Source organism: Heloderma suspectum, chromosome 2 (assembly GCF_057233095.1).
Source record: "Heloderma suspectum isolate Gila_16-S chromosome 2, 16-S_ref, whole genome shotgun sequence".
Lineage (NCBI taxonomy): Eukaryota > Metazoa > Chordata > Lepidosauria > Squamata > Helodermatidae > Heloderma > Heloderma suspectum.
The window spans coordinates 242,646,414-242,662,868 of NC_139459.1; the positions used below are offsets into that span (position 1 = coordinate 242,646,414).

The 16,455-nt window shown below is 39.4% G+C and overlaps 1 protein-coding gene across 1 annotated transcript in view; it reads right to left on the bottom strand.

Moving 5' to 3' along the window:
* Positions 1-16,455, bottom strand: part of SLIT3 (slit guidance ligand 3) — a 693,114-nt gene that overhangs the window by 174,973 nt on the left and 501,686 nt on the right. Inside the window, exons 15-16 of the mRNA XM_084838630.1 lie at positions 3,926-4,076; positions 2,615-2,689 (exon numbers count right to left, since the gene is read on the bottom strand). Of these exons, the coding sequence (XP_084694756.1) occupies positions 2,615-2,689; positions 3,926-4,076 (226 nt within the window). The remainder of the gene's footprint in view (positions 1-2,614; positions 2,690-3,925; positions 4,077-16,455) is intronic.

A 16,455-nucleotide genomic window follows, 5' to 3' on the forward strand; every position in this document is an offset into this window, starting at 1 on the left:
GGGTGGCATATACATTTAATAAACAACCAACCAAACAAACAAAATAGTTCCATGCCGTGAAAAGCATTATCTCCTGATTTCTGGAAAACACATATTCAAGACACAGGAGCAGCCAAGCCCTTGGGCCAGTTCGGACAACACGACAGCACATTGTGGGTTAATTAACCCTCAGTGGACCACAGCACATGCTGTCCACCATTATGAATATGTAACCCCCAACTGGGCTGTACGAACCCGGCTGGGGAGGGTTATTCAGGGCTCTGAGCTGAAAAGAAGGTAATAAATGGTTTAAAATAAATAATGACATACATAATTACCACCAGCACAACTCTAGCTATGTGGTTTAGAAACCCTACAAATTGGTTGCCACTTTATAGGGGTTTTAAGCCTATGTAGATGGGAAAAGAAAAGGGAAGCACGATACACTAGAGGGATTTTGCAAAATCTATGGAATGATTTATTGGAAATCTGTGTTCAAGTTCCTTTGGGCTTTAGACCCTATTTTACAAAATTGAATAAGTTCCAGAATTCCAAATGAAGATAGGTGGTGGTAGAAAAAAGAAGTCTGATAAACAATCTTTAGGAAAGGTTGCTATAAACAAGGAAATGTTTTCCAAATCAAGTCTGATTTTAATTTTGCAATATGGAGCACAGAATGTCATCTTTCCAACAGGACAAAACAGCATACAGGTAATGGAGGATACAAATAATAGCAGGTAATAAAAACATAAAAACAAAATGAGAGCTTTTTGCTTAGAAGGATCTATGGTAAATCTGAATGAAACAACTTTGATGAGGAACTGCAGGGCACTATTATCTCTTGCTAGAATACAGACATCTGAACTGCACCTGTACTCTTACATTCTTATCTTCTGCCAAGAGTAGGGCATGGAAAATTTACTGCTTCATAAAGACATAATATGTTAAATGGGAAAATGTCTATTCTACACCATATTTATTGAAAAACAGTGCTGCCTTGTTCAACTCTCTCTGCCTCTTAAATCAACATGCAAAAAGAGGACATATATAGTAGCAGACTACTCAAATATGTCATAAAATAAACAAAGGAAATAAATCTTCACTATCAACTTTATTTCACTAACTAACATCAAAGGTTCGTCATATGTCCCATTATATTTTTTCCACTGTACGTTTCTGGACTCCAATTTAGAGAGACTTGATTTCTTTAGGATACAATGCATAGAATTGCAGCTTTACAAAGCTATGTAACTCGGCCAGTTACTTTTGAGAACTGAGTTGTACTAAACACCATCAGACACACTAGCTGGACTAGAATTGACAAAAGAGATTCAAGCCAGCCTTGGAACTGAGACCTTGCATAGCCTGAAATGAATAGTGAGCACCAGATGTTTAGTTATTTGTGGACATGGGAAAAGAGAAAAAGAGACATCAGTACGTAAATACACTAGCTATATGGTTTCCCCTAAATTTAACTTTGGGCATCAGGTACAGGCCTCTCAGTACTAGCACATTATGAATTTGTTTCAGATGTGGATGTAGCCTAGCAAGCTCAGCAACAAGTATGGAAATCAAGACTCGTATGCAACACCACTGCATGTATACCTTTAAAAATGCCTACCACGTTTGTGCGGAGATATCAAATATCTCAGTGATAGATATTTTGCGCCCAGGAGGCAAACTGTCAAAGGACTGCACCACACATTCACATTTCCCTAGATGTGGGAAATGTGCATATAGAGAAAAGAGCACACAAGTATTCTTTTCGCCATGAGAGCCAGTATGGTGTAGTGGTGAGAGTGTTGGATTGGGAGCCAGGAGATCCAGGTTCTAGTCCCCACATGGCCATGGAAGCTCACTGGGTGACTTTGGACCAGTCACAGACTCTCAGCTCAACCCACCTCACAGGGTTGTTGTTGTGAGGATAAAATGGAGAGGAGGAGGATTATGTATGCCACCTTGGGTTCCTTGCAAGATGAAAAAGGCGGGATATAAATGCAATGAATGAATGAATGAATGAATGAGAAAAGTGAATGGGCAACTAACAGGAACAGTTGCTGCCCAGAGTTCTCACAGCAACTCCCTCACCCCTGCCCCCACCACACACATCCTGCGTTCGGCAGTTGCAAGTCTAAGGACACAATCCTATGCATGTTTACTCAGAAAAAAGTTGGGGATCATGGGAGTTGTAGGACTTTTTTCTGCCGCAACATGCATAGAATTGCACCCTAAGAAAATCATGTCCAGGCCAAGTCTACTGTTTCCTGGTTCAAACAATATGCCAACATTTTAGGTCAGGTTGGGTCATTCTCTGTAAATCATATTGAGGAAGAAAGGTGAAATATAAATTATTTTAATAAATCAATAATACTTTTCATTATTAACAGCTTGTTTTTCACGTAGTTCAAACTCCAAAGGACCTCCTGTTTTGAATGGTGAAGTAGTACGTCTTCTTTACTGAGAATGTACTATAAACTGTATAATGTACATTGGACAGCCAGATCTTGTATATGTTTACTTGGAAGTAAATCACACTAAACTTTATGGGGGCATACTCTCAACTAAGTGTGCACAGGATCAGTTCATGTCTCAGGTACCATGAGTATATTAACAATGAAAAATAAACTTAACTTACATCTTCCTTAGGCTGGGGAGCTTCCTGAAAATTCCAGTAGCTTCCAGAACAGAAATGTCATTATCATGTAAACGCCTTATGGAAAATAAAAATAAAAGCATGTAAAACATCTTAGGCCTCAGAGGGACTTGCAGGGCATGTACATTTGTCACACAAATATTATCATGAACAAGTTATTGCCAGTGTGGTGTAGTGTGTTTGACTAGGAGTGGAGAGACCCAGGTTCAAATCCCCACATAGCCATGTAGCTCACTGCGTGACCTTGAGCCCTCTCCACCTAACCTACTTCAAAGTGTTGTTGTGAGGCTAAAATGGAAGCAAGACCATGTAATAAAATGTATATTTTTCCTACTAGCCTTGTTTCTAATATTGATTAATTGTAGGCACACACTGTAATGCTCAGTGTACAGGATGTATAACATGAAAAGTCAGATTAATATACTGGTTTGGGGGTGGGGGGCCCTACCCTAACTTTCCTGATAAACACTTTCTGATGTCTTGTTTCTAAAGTGACTGGTTCATTTAATTCTTCATTATAGATTTCCTTTGCTATTGCTATGTGGATATTCCTCATATAAATTACCACTTTGACTAACCTGAACAGTATGAGGTGCGTTTGAATCTAAACATATAAAGTTGAATTTGACACGTATCCAGTTGACTAATATTTAAAGCTGTGTACATTTAGCTCAAGGCCAGCATCAGGAACCGGCATCCTTGAGAAGCTTGGCAGGGTCCACTGCTGACACTTGTCTGGGCCCTTTACTTTTTTCCACAGTCTGGTATTCAACGCGGCTAAGTCTACCTGCCATTTTAATTTTCTACAATGCCCCCAGCATAGTATCACTCCAGAGCATTGTGGGAAATAAAAACGGTGCCCCCTAGCTACCTGGTGCTGTTTGGCGTGCTGCTGCCCACCACTGCTTCCAGGTAAGCCTGCCATGGTCCACCAAAAGAAGAAGGGGTCTACCAGAGGGCACTTTGCCCAGGGCCCAGCAAAGCTGGGGCTGGCCCTGATCTTAATGCAAGCCTTTCACTTAAAAGGTTTGAAAGAATCTTGAAATCAAATAAAAGTGGGAGTACATCTTCAAAGTAATGAGATTCATTAGACATGTTTAAATTGTCTTATTTAAACGTAGTACAGGATACTTCAGGCAACAACATGGCAGTCATACTGGAAGATATGATCCACACATTGTCCTGATAAGTCTGATAACATGTAAGTTTGGCCAGTAAAAGAAGAACAAACAACTGAATTATTCCAATAGTTAAGCATTCAATATACTTCTTTGTCAAGAGTGCCATACTTACAGGTCTGTGGTGTATTCTGGGAGGTGACTGGGTAGTCGAGTGAGCTTTTGGTTAGAACAGTCTACAATTGTCCCCTCACAACGGCATTTTTCAGGACAGACAAGGTCCATGAAGCACTCTCCACTGAACTTACTCCTGTAGTCCTCTGAACCTGCAATGTTTAAATATTTCCAGGTAAATAGCTGCACTGTAAGATAACCATCACAAATTACATCACACATTAGAGCTGGGAAAGACAGCACTTCCATTTACTTAGCAAACCCATAAGAATCAATCCAGATTTGACTGAACTCTTTATCATGCTTTAATGTAGTTTGACCAATTCACTTCAGTGTAATTCTAGAGAGACTAGGAACCCATCCCTTCTCCTAGAAGACTATTCCAGGGCCTTTTCACCTTTTGGGGAAAAAAAAATTGGTAAAAAGAACACCCGCCACATAGCAAATGGTGTGCTAGAACCAATAAAGGCAGAAACTCAAGGCAGTCAATCAGCTTTGACACAGTGTATATTATTAAAACCAACGAGTCCGGTTTGCAAGGATAAATATTTTAACAAACAACAGAAGAACACTGCAGTTGAAAGTAACATGAGTTGCAATTATTTCCACTTTAATCACAATAGGTACTGTGTATAAATATAGTAAGAATTGCAATTCAGCATGTTCTACAACTGTCAGGTCCCTTTTGACTTGTTTTAATAAAACGCCTTCTCAGTCAGGCTCAACAAACCAATCTTTCCAGCTTTTAAAAAAAAGTATTAATGAGAGGTAAACATGATCCTTGTGCTTATGGAAGCTGAGGTATTAATGGATATGTAATCAAAGAGTTGCCAGCACAGATTCAATCAGGCAGTACTTGCCCACTCACCTCATAGTTCGTTATGGGAACAACTAAATATTTCTCTAAAATCATTTGTTCTGTCCAACCATCCTAACAAACCTAAGTGTTTTTAACTTTTCCAGGACTGTATAAGTCAGTTGTAATTGCAACATCTATTTGTCAATGCCAAATTCACTTATATGAGAAGCAGTAACTTTCTAGAAAATACATTTTTGGAAGGCAAAGGATTGGAAGGGAACGTCATTCAACTAATTTTCAAGAGGGCTCTCAAAAGGTCCTCAGTAAAAAGTGAAACCCAAGCTGGTATTTGTGTACAGTTCATTTGAATTTATTTTAGCATTCTTGATTCAGTTTGAGAACACCACTACTGCTCGCTATGGCTACAGTCCATAGAAGCTGTGCACGAAATAGACAGAAGTACAAAAACTGCAATGCAGAAAATTCTACATAAGCATGATACATGAAACTACAAAACTACTGAGGCTTCAGTTGGTCCAGAATGCAGCGGCTGCTAACTAGGCTGTCCAAAAGGACTGTACTGCACTGGTTCTAAAGAAGCTCTACTGGCTACCAATTAGCTTCCAGGCACAATTTAAAGTCCTGATTTTTACCTTTATAGCCCTAAATAAACTGGTTATTGGAAGGAACACTTTCTTTCCCACTGTTGTCCCTGTGATGTTCAAGACCCACCGAAGACTGTATGGCAAACAGGGCTAAAGCATTTCCCAGACAAGTATCTCACCCTCCCACCCATTCAAATAACTCTGGTGGTTACTTGAAGCAAAGACCCTTTTCACACAGAAATTACAACTGAATCATAAACTAGAAATTGAAATAAGGCTGTAATCCTAAGGAGGCTTACTTGAAAGCTAACTCCATCAAAATCAATATAAATTGCTTCAGAGTAAGATAAGATATTCTTATGCTTAGGATAAGAATGTTAAATGTGAAATATACTGTTATTTCTGTTTTAGGTGTTTAACACATTGGACAAATTTTAAAATCTCTCCCCCATGTACACTGCCGCCTTCCATGCCCCTCACTATTTTTTCCAGTTGTTTGTTTTGGTAGTTCTGTTATAAAGAAGTTTAATGAGTTTTGCATGATTATAGGCCACTTTGAACATGTTACCAGGAAGCATACTATAACCTTAACTAATTAAATATTATAACTATATATATGGGTGCCCCTTTCTGCATATTTCTGCAACCTCGCACAACCTAACTGGACACTTACATTACTTAGATATTAACAAAAGTATGTAGGACAAACTGCAAGATGCATGATTATTCCTATTTTAAAGAAACAAGAAACAAAATAAATAATCAGCAATGATTTTCTCTAACAGCAAACTCAGGAAGTTTAGTGCAGATAAGCTTGGAACCAAAATGGGGTCACTAAGAAACAAGATGGAGGTACCAGCATACTTGGGCGAATCGCTTGATATACAGAAATGCAATACATCTTTGGAAAATGCCCCAAAGGGAGCAACTCTCCCCCCAAACAATAACTCAGTGAAGTCTGAGCATGCTCAGTCAACCCCAGGAGCCATATAATGTTGAGTGTCAGTTGGAGAGTAGTGAATTGGTCTGCTTGAGCCCTTTACAGTTTATAGGGCATGGCTGGCTGTGTGTGTGACTCTGAACAAGGCAACATCTAAGAGGGTAGATGGATGCACTGCAACATTTTATTGCAGATCCCACAACTTTTATGGCTACCACACCAGGCAAAATGTTGAAATCCAAATGTTCTGTCTGTAGCTTAGTTTTTGCACCAGCTGGTTTAAGTCAAACAAATTCAAACACTTGCTCAGGGAGTTTCTTCACATGCTCTAGGGCTTCTGAGGCTCACATTCCTCTGTGCCAGTTTAGTCAAATGCAGTATTTTTTTTCTGGCTGTAGGAAGTGAGTTCAAATCAAGCCGAAGGATCACATCGTCGTCTAAAGAAATCGTAAACAACTGTAAGGATTTATGAGCGCACAATAAATGCCTCATGGAGAAAAGCTTTAAACAAAACAAAACAAATCCCTCTCCTTGTCTCTCTTTTAGCAAGCATGTCTTGGAGACAAACTAGATGAGACAAGCTAGATGAGAGTCAGTCACATGTATCTATTAATGTGCCTGCCCCATTTATGTATAAGCCAGGAAATGGGGTTATTTTTTAATATGAAATGGAGAGGGAAGGTAAAACCTTCCTGTGCCTTACCTCACTGTGATCTGTTGCTTCAAGCACCTTTCTTTCCAACTTGGCTCACATCCAGTATTAGAGCTGGCATGGTAGAAATTTGGTTCAGGTTATGGAGAGAAGTTAGACAAGGGCAGATTTCTTTGTATTAAAGATAGACCTGCCTTTTATAGATGAATGGGAAAGACACATGAACAGATACATGTGGCTGTCGTATCACATCTGGTTTGTTCCTTGGAAAGAGATATGGCAGTGATCACATCCTGAAGTATGTAAACCACTCAATTTTGCACTGAATACTTATTCATTCAATGAATGTCACTTTCAATATATAAGCCTCAATACAAAGAACCACACAAGGAGTTCCACACAGAGAACTATGGACTTGTGTTTGTCAAACAGCTCAACCCCCCCCCCCCGCACCATCACCACCATCATGCTATACTGACAAGCTCTATGGAAACTGAGGAGACTTGCAAAAGTATTTTGCTTCTTAACGTCAGGTTGGGTAATCTGCCGTTCAAATGTTTCACAGGGCACATCAGGTGCACCTAAAGTAGCTCTTTGCATCCAGTCCACAGTTTGGCAGTAGCATACCATCATACATTTAAAAATCAAATCACTGAAAAATTTGAGTCACCTTGATGCAGAATTGTTTGTTTCTCTTTAGAACAGACTACACTGCTTGGAACATGGTATAACTCTATTCACCGGTACATTGCCATATTAACTGGAAATAACCTTAAGTACCATACTTAGTTGTACACATACTATATACTTAGAATGTCAGAGTTGCTCTCCATGAATGTATAAAATCTGAGCCTGTTACAATGAATGTAACTATAACTATTTCAGGAGGGAAGGACAATGCTAAAATTGGGAAGTGCAGTACCAGTTATATGTGTCTATCCATTAAAAATATGCCTGCTAAAAAGAAATGTACTCTATATGACATTGTAACTCGAGTCCTAATCTATTATTCTATTCTATAGAAACAAGGAGAAATCCATCTATTGAGTGCATGGCATCTCCACCCTTATGTTTGGTACAGGTGAAATAGCAACAGCAGGAAAAAGAAGAGTTTTCTTATTAATTATAAATATATGTGTATATTAAAATTTTAAATGTGAATTATCTAGAGGACCATGGAGTGTAAGGTGATAAACACCACATGCCATCATCAAGTACTCTGAGTTACCCATCAGCCTGCAAGGCAGCAGCAATCAGCTGCCAACAGGAGGAAATTTACTATTTAACTTGAGCCTTGAGATCACTTGGACAGGTGGCAGCTCTATCATGTTATTCCCATTAGGGAAACTAATGTGAAAGCCAGCCATCTGGTTGCAGTACCAGTTATATGTGTCCATCCATCTCTACATGCATTACTTTATCAGCAAGCTCCCATGAGGCTTTAAGTGGATATGGTACAATTCAAGAGTTTCAACATTAGGGATTATGTGCAAGCATTACTTCACTTATAAAAATCAAGGTTAGGGAGCGCTGTAGAGGAAACTCTGAAAATAGTATTACTTTGAGAACTTTAATGTAACAATGAAAATACTTTTTGCAACTTCAAAATGTAAATAAAAAGCTTTTAATGAAAAACTAACCTCATATGAAATCAGTTTTTAAGACCACACTGGTACTTTATTTACATGTACATTAGTTTCAATTATTTTACCAAAATGTCTATTATGAAAGACATTTCTTAACACTTGAGCAGAAATCATATTTTGTAGCCCAGTACACCTGTAGCTCCATTCCTCTTGGTCTCATAAGACCTGCTTTTGCAAAAAAACATTTTTCTTGCAGGAAAAACAGGACAGCAAATTCAAGGAAACCAGCTTCTCCCTCACTTTTCAGATACATATCTTCATCAGCACAGGCAATCGAATGAACAATGCTTAGTGAAGGGTAACAACAGATTAAAAAACTCACTTTAAGCTTTAGTCAGGGTTGAATAAAGATGACAATTTAGCAAGTGACAAATTTCACTTATAATACGGATGTGGCCATTTGGGTAGCCAGATATCTGATGCAGATACATCTTGTGGTACCTTAGTTGCCTGCATCATCCGGCCAAATAGTTACCAGACTTCCACAATGTATCAGAAATCTGGAGAAGAAGGGCAATGGAAAAATGTTACTTGGCAGATGTATATAGACCAGGGGTTTTTAAGCTGGGTCTATTTACATATTTAACAGAGGTTCTTCAATAAGATCAGTAATGTGTGGCATTATCGATTAGAACTAGTATGGTATAGTGGTTAGAGAGGGCCAGGAAGACCAGACATGTTGGTTCACAGACATGAAGTTCACTGGGTGACCTTCGGCCTATCACTCTCTTACTGCTATTGTGAGTATAAAATGGGGGAAGACCTGTATACCACCTTCAGCTTCTCGGGAGAAAGGTGGGGTTCTAATATAATGAATATAATATAATATAATATAATATAATTAATATCAATAAATAATTGGAGCCAAGATACCCTAAAGAAAGTCAGCTTGCCAACCCATTGACTGATCTTCCCCTAAAACAGGACTGGGCAACTTCCAGGAGTCAGGAGCCACATTGGATCCCTGGACCCCACTGGGACCTGCCCCCCTGCTCAAGTGCTGACTTTGCTGCTGAAATTCAGCAGCCTGGTGGCAGGAAAACAGCAGCAAGGCAGCCCCTTTTTAAAAGGATAACATAGTGTTCTGCTGCTGAACTTTGGTGGTGCTATCAAAAAGGGGCTATTTGAAAGTCACTTCTTGTTGCCACCATGCTGCCAATATTTGGTGAGAAATTGCCACTTTGTCTTTTTAAAAATGGGTTATGCTTCCCCCACCCCCTACTCCACTACCATGGTGCTGAATTTTGGTAGCAGAAGCGGTGGCAATGGGGCAGTAGGGGGCTGTAAAAAAAGGCCAGGGGGGAAATAAGCAGTCCACAGACTGTGTGTTGTCCACACCTGCCCTACAATATACCGCTGGAGGGGAGTGTTGCGTGTATTTTAGGGCACACTCTTAGTTTGTGTGGGTCAATGGTGAAGGCCACCAAGCCTGGCCAGTGCTGCTGGTAAATGAAATGTATGTCCTGTGCCCCAGACGGTACTATAAAAGGAGGCATTGGTTCCATGGCAGATACTCAGGCTCCTTTGGCAGACAACTCAATAGGGAAAGTTTTATCTGAAGGTAGATATTTTGAAAGCCACCAATAGAGAGAAACAAGTTCCAAAATGCTTACATCCACACTGTAGTGAAATATCATTTGGTACATAACTATCTGTATTCACCAAAGCTGTCAGCATGAAGTGTGCAAGTATGTCAAAGTTAGGTTGATACTGTAGGGCCAAGATAGCAACTATGAGTTCTGTAACTTCCATATTCTACCTAGTCACTGTGGCCATGTGCACTTCCAAGCAGAATTCTTTAATGACTGAATACTTATTAGTTCAACACCAAGATTTCTCTTAAGTACATTTGATATCTAACACATGCACAATTACCCACTGTTACTGAAAAGTGAGCACCATGCAGTACCATATCCAGATATTGTGTCTCACTTATAATCTTCAGCTAATGAAGCTGACATTGTTCATGGAATCACCACTAAAGCTGGAATATAATCGAATAAATCAACTAGATTCTCCATTTGTTCACTTTAAGAGGAATTAATACAAGTCGGACACGACTGAACGACTGAACAACAACAACATTTCACATGCAAGCTGTCCGTGAAAGCACTCTTTCAATGCTTTGATCGATTTGTGGGTTTCTCTGTGTGATATCTGCATGAAATCTTTTAATTTTATAGAATTTATTACACTCCTCTTTACCACAAAGTCTCTTTTTTCACTTTCCCTGTCAAAACGAGGAAATCTCTCACCTTTTGATGCTTCTGAAAACAGCAGAAGTATCCCAGCATGCCATGCTGCAGGGAAGCATGGAACCTTCCATGGTGCTTGACAGAACCATGTTCAATTTGTATTGTTCTACCACATGGTTAGATCAAGCACAAAGGAAAATCCCATCGACAGGAAGAGTCAGTGTTAGGCAGCCGCCAAAGAGAGAGGAGCGTTGAGAGGAAGCAGCATGGAGAAGCACAAGCTGGAGATTTCATTGTGAGCTGCTGTCCACTTCTCCCATGCATAAAGGAGTTGGAGTTCAAGGAGTGAATACTTATTGCTACAATTGCAAAAAACACTCTATAGCAGACTGTTAGTGCATGAGAACAACGACCAGAAACTTTGGAAGGCACAGCCGTTACGATCGAAATCCAGTTAAAGGCTTGCTGTTGACAGCCTTCAATAGAAGTTCAAGAGATTATATACAGTGAGCATGTGCAAATTGTGAATGACATCCATATCACCATTAACTACAGCATCTGTCACTGAACACATTCATGGAATACTGCTATTCAACAGTCAATTCGGTAGCAATTTTTGAATAACTAGCTCTCTTAGGAGCAAAGCATGTTTTTAAATATATTATTTTATTATGACTATTTTAAGAATCAGTATTTGGTAGTGCTTGGGGGTTTTCCCCTTTAAAATACCACTTTTTAAAATAGCTAATATATTTTACCCAACATACAGAGTATCATCTCTGCTCTTTCGTAGAATGCAGTCTATAATATTGAGTGGTTTCTTGGTTGATATTTGACTAAACATTGATTAGGAATCCACACTTTCGCTTAACATTTCTGTTCTTCCCATATTGTCAGTGTAGGATTTTCAAAACTTTTCACCCAGCATCAGTGAAGCAGCAGGAAACTGTTACCACTGCATGTCACTTAGCATTCCCCAAAAGACTGGTAGAAATGAGAAAGCTTATGATTATTATTTTTAAAGGCACTTTCGGTATAGTCTATTTCAGGTCTGTACTCTACCTAGCAGACTTTCATTAGATTGTATCCGTTGTTCTGCTTAAGGGAAAACAAATCTCATGAAGGCTATGAGCTTGATTTCAAGGTAGGGTAGCTTTCCCCAACCTGGTGCCCTTCATATGTGTTGAACCACAACAGGGGTGGCTGGGAGATGCTGGGAATTATAGTCAAACACATCTAGAAACTGCCAGGTTGGTGAAGGCTGAGCTAGGTTTTCTAGAAGTGAGAGCAGCAGTCTTAGTATTCAGTTCCACTCCAGTAATGTGCATCATTGTCAACAAATACAATAAAAACATAACAAAACACCTGTCAAATTGTTAAGGCTACTTCATACTTGTCTGTTGCTAAAAAGCGTTGCTATCTCGTGTGGACTCTACGTAGGTGTCATAACTGTAACAGGGTCACCATATGGACTGGCACTGTTACATGGCAATGGAATCTACACAATAGTACCCAATGTACCTGGTACAAACTTCACACACATTGCAGCACTTGCATGAAGACGCCGCATTAAGCAAAAAATAAGTTCAGGCCAAACAGTTCACTTATCAGATGCAGTACCAAGAGTCATCAGAAAGGCAAGTTTGATATAAAATAAATGTAAATGGTCAGAAAGGCTCTGAGGTCCCAATTACCTTACATGAATATTACCACTGGAGCTCTTTGCCTTTCACCTCCAGTCAGTGCTCTTCTGAATCAAATGCTTGCAGCTTCCCAACACTAGTACACAGTGCAAACCAGACATGTGTGCACATGTGACAGTGTACATGCACTGTACATAACTTACTTTTTCATACATGTAAGTGATGGTTATGCAGGAAGATAGTCATGTGTGAAGCATTCTACAGTTGAGGGACACTTACAGCACACTCTTATGCATGCTTACTTGGAAGTAAGCCCCAACAGGGCCTACTCCAGGGGTGGGAAACATGTGGCCCTCCAAATGTTTTTGCCTACAACTCCCAGCAACCATAGTCAGCATAGCCAATGGTGAGAGATCATGGAAGTTGTAGGCCAAAACATTTGGAAGGCGGCAAGTTGCCCACCCCTGGCTTACTCCCATAAGAATGTAAGAACTGAATCGAAAGGTCCATGTCATCCAGCAGAATTCTGCTTCCCACAGTGACCACTCAGATGCCTATGGGAAACCCAAATAAATGTGCATAGGACTGCAGCCATCACTGCTTTTGCCCAATAATCCTGGAAATTGTGGTTCTAGGGATCTTTCACCGTGAACTCCCAGGACTCTTTGGGGGAAACCATGATAGTTAAACTGGTGCAATACTGATTAAAGTTTGCAGTGTAAATATGCCCCCAAACTGAGGAGTCCTGATCTTATGATGCATAAAGAAAACACCTCATCATAGAGATATTGAACACTTGGGGCTTGCTAGGATGTTGTATTTGTATTTTTCTTTTCAATTTCCATCATTTTTACTTATGCTTTAGTAGTGTTCAGGGCTTTACTGTTATGTTTAGTTCCATTTCCTTTACATTATTTTATGCAGAAAGGCAACATCATTTTGTCAGTTTGGCAAATCTGTAGAAAACAGATTCACTATTGTTAGAACTGCTGTTAAGCTAGATGCCGCTGTATAATATACATCTTTTGTTGTAGTCAAAATTTTCAGTTAGGTAGCAAGTATAGTGTATGTATGTATGTATGTATGTATGTATTTATTTATTTATTTCATTTCTATACCGCCCAATAGCCGAAGCTAGTGTAATGGTTTTTTGGCTTGTCCAATACCATTCAATACATACCCAGGGGAATGAACCAAAAAACAGCCTATGCACTTGACACCACTTTGGATCTATGGCATCACCATGCAAACAGTTGCTAAGAACTCAAGCAGAGATGCAAAATATCGTAGAGACCTGCTTTCGTCTAAAAATGCTTTTGACAGCTACTGATAAATGGAGGAGAGCATGCTCTGACACAAAGAGTTCTGCCATAATAGAGGTTACAAGAAAGTGTCACTAAATGTGCAGCTGCTTAGGCGTCAGTCTTCCACATTTGTACCTATGCTGTTTGGATTGAATTACTGAGAGGCAGCATCCAACAAAGAGAGATCTCTGTTGGCAGATGGTTCATTGTCCTATCTTCGTTGTTAGTTGTGTTAGTAGTGTGTATGACAACTATCAGGACTTGTAGCAGCTAATTAAATCAGTTAAAGAACAAGAATCAAACGCTGCAGAAACTGAGCAAATGCATTTGGTTATCAGGGCTTCAAATGGGAAACAAATTCTGATTGTTAGGATAGGAGAGGGCAAAGCTCCAGTGACTTTGTTTCCTTTAAACATTCTTTCATTAGCAAGGAAACTATAGAACATGGGCAGTTCAATCAATTGCTAGTCAAATGTGACAGAAAGAGAGGAGGAAAACAAAACCTAAGAGAGAAACACACACACACACACACACACACACAGAGAGAGAGAGAGAGAGAGGGAGAGAGACAGAGACAGAGATTTCTCAGAGTGGAGCAATATTTTTCAGGCCATTGGCAGTGCACACTGTAGAGCTGCATTCTAATCAAGGAGCCCTGCCAATTCTAAAGTGACGCCGGGCTATCATTGAGCAAGTACAATCTGCTGCTGGATTCCTTTTGATTTCCCCTTAAAAAACAAAGCTGTATGGCAGTTATCTTAATCAAAAGATGCCAAGCAGACCAGCTTGCTGAGAAGAGCCTCTGGTGAAACAGAACTGGCATGTCTTATTGGATGCTTGACTGCCATTGGGCATGTACAGCTGAAGACTACTATGTCCTTTTATAGCTGTTACTGAAAATGGCAGAAAATTGTCTCTCTCTCGCATACATGTCCATTCATCTTGAATATATAGCAGGGCTGTGGCTAGAAAAAAACGCCCTCACCCAACATTCTCCTCTGAGTCCTAAAACTGTCCAAGCGCAGAGGATTTAAATCTATCCTGTAAAATCTAATAATTTGCAGAGCAGCCTCACTTCCCAATAGTGTCAGGCAATATTAGATTTTTCCATCAAACAGCATAATCTGATTTTATTTCATTCAAGATGAGAGAGAAAAATACTACATGCTCTTTGAAATAAGCAAATCATTAAAATATGTATTAAGATACTATCACCTTTCCCTTGCTATGTCCTATGAAACAACTCCCCTCAATAATATTTCCCTTTAACATTAATTCTAAGGACAGCTTCACATATTACATTTTTAGGTGTATACCTGAATGCAATAAACATGTGTTTGCAGACAAATGCACCATACCCTACCTGTCTGAACTCTATAGTAGACCTTGACACACCCATGCATAATGTCTAAAATGGCCACCTCTCACCACGCATAACAATATAGTTTTAGAAGTCAGTACCTCAGTTTGCCATCATTCTATGCTAAGTAACCCCAGGCTGCAATCCTGTATGAATTTACCTGGGAGTAAGATGTGTTGAACTCAGTGTGACTTACTCCTGAATAGAAATGCAGAGGATTGCACTGTCAGTTAATTAAATTCTTGATCATAATAATCTCAGCTGCAATCCTGCACACCCAAGGTTTTGGTTGTCTTTCTGATTCACCAAAAACTTAAATAATGTGGTGGGGCAGAGGTGAAATAACAATTTTTATGGAGTTAAAAGGAGTTTTGCTGGATAATTATGTTGAGGACAATGGGCAATAAGCTTTCATCTACACCAAGTATCAGATGCAGTGCAGCATCTAGTTTGTTCCTATCTAACCTAACAGTAAAATCTCAGAAAATATGACACGTTCATTTTCTGTTACTTGCTCTTTCACATACAGCCATAATCTGAAGAACAAGGATATAAATCTGAGTCCTTTTAAAAATTAAAACTTATATGAGAAACTCTTATTAAAAATAATGTATTGCCCCTAAGCATAAATTAAACATTTTGCTCTCAGGATATCAGTCTTATGCTGTCTAAATTTATGAAGGAATTTAATTAACTTAACAGCACCAAAGGACTTTTCTTCTGGGTCCCCAAGTCCCAAAAGTGCAAATCAATATCATATTTTAATTTCCTCACCATCCCCAGAAATTGATGAAAGCATTGGCCACTAAAATAAAATCAGCTTTCTAAGGTTTTTCTCAAGACAATGATTTCTGATTGGTAGATAAACACAGTTCTACTCCACATGCTTTCCTGTTAAGAATAGTCAGAGAAGTTCACCAGCAAACCATTGATGTTTTTCATCAATAGAGGGAGATTTTTTTTGTGTAGAAGTTATGAAAATTAATCTGAAAGAGGATTTGATTTTCAAAGGTGTAATGAGGAAAAAAGCAACGTCATGCAAGCAGAGCTCTGCTCCCACAATGGGACTTTCCCCTCCTCCCCTCCCCACTGCAGGCCTGTGTGCCCCTTCAAATCTGAACTGGGTGACCCTCCACTGGATCAAAGGCCCTCCATGAATAGAATAAGACTGTTAGATTCAGCCCCACGAACATCTAACACTTTGCAAGCACAATTCAGATTTATGTATGGATGACATTACTTTTACTGTATTGATAAAAAGCAGCTTATGATGTATTGAGCAGACAAGGGTACGTGTCTCCTTCACATAACGCTAGTGACTTCCATCACCTGTCCTTGTTGTCAGGAACACAATTAATCATAGTCCTTCTTTTAAGAAAAAAAAAGT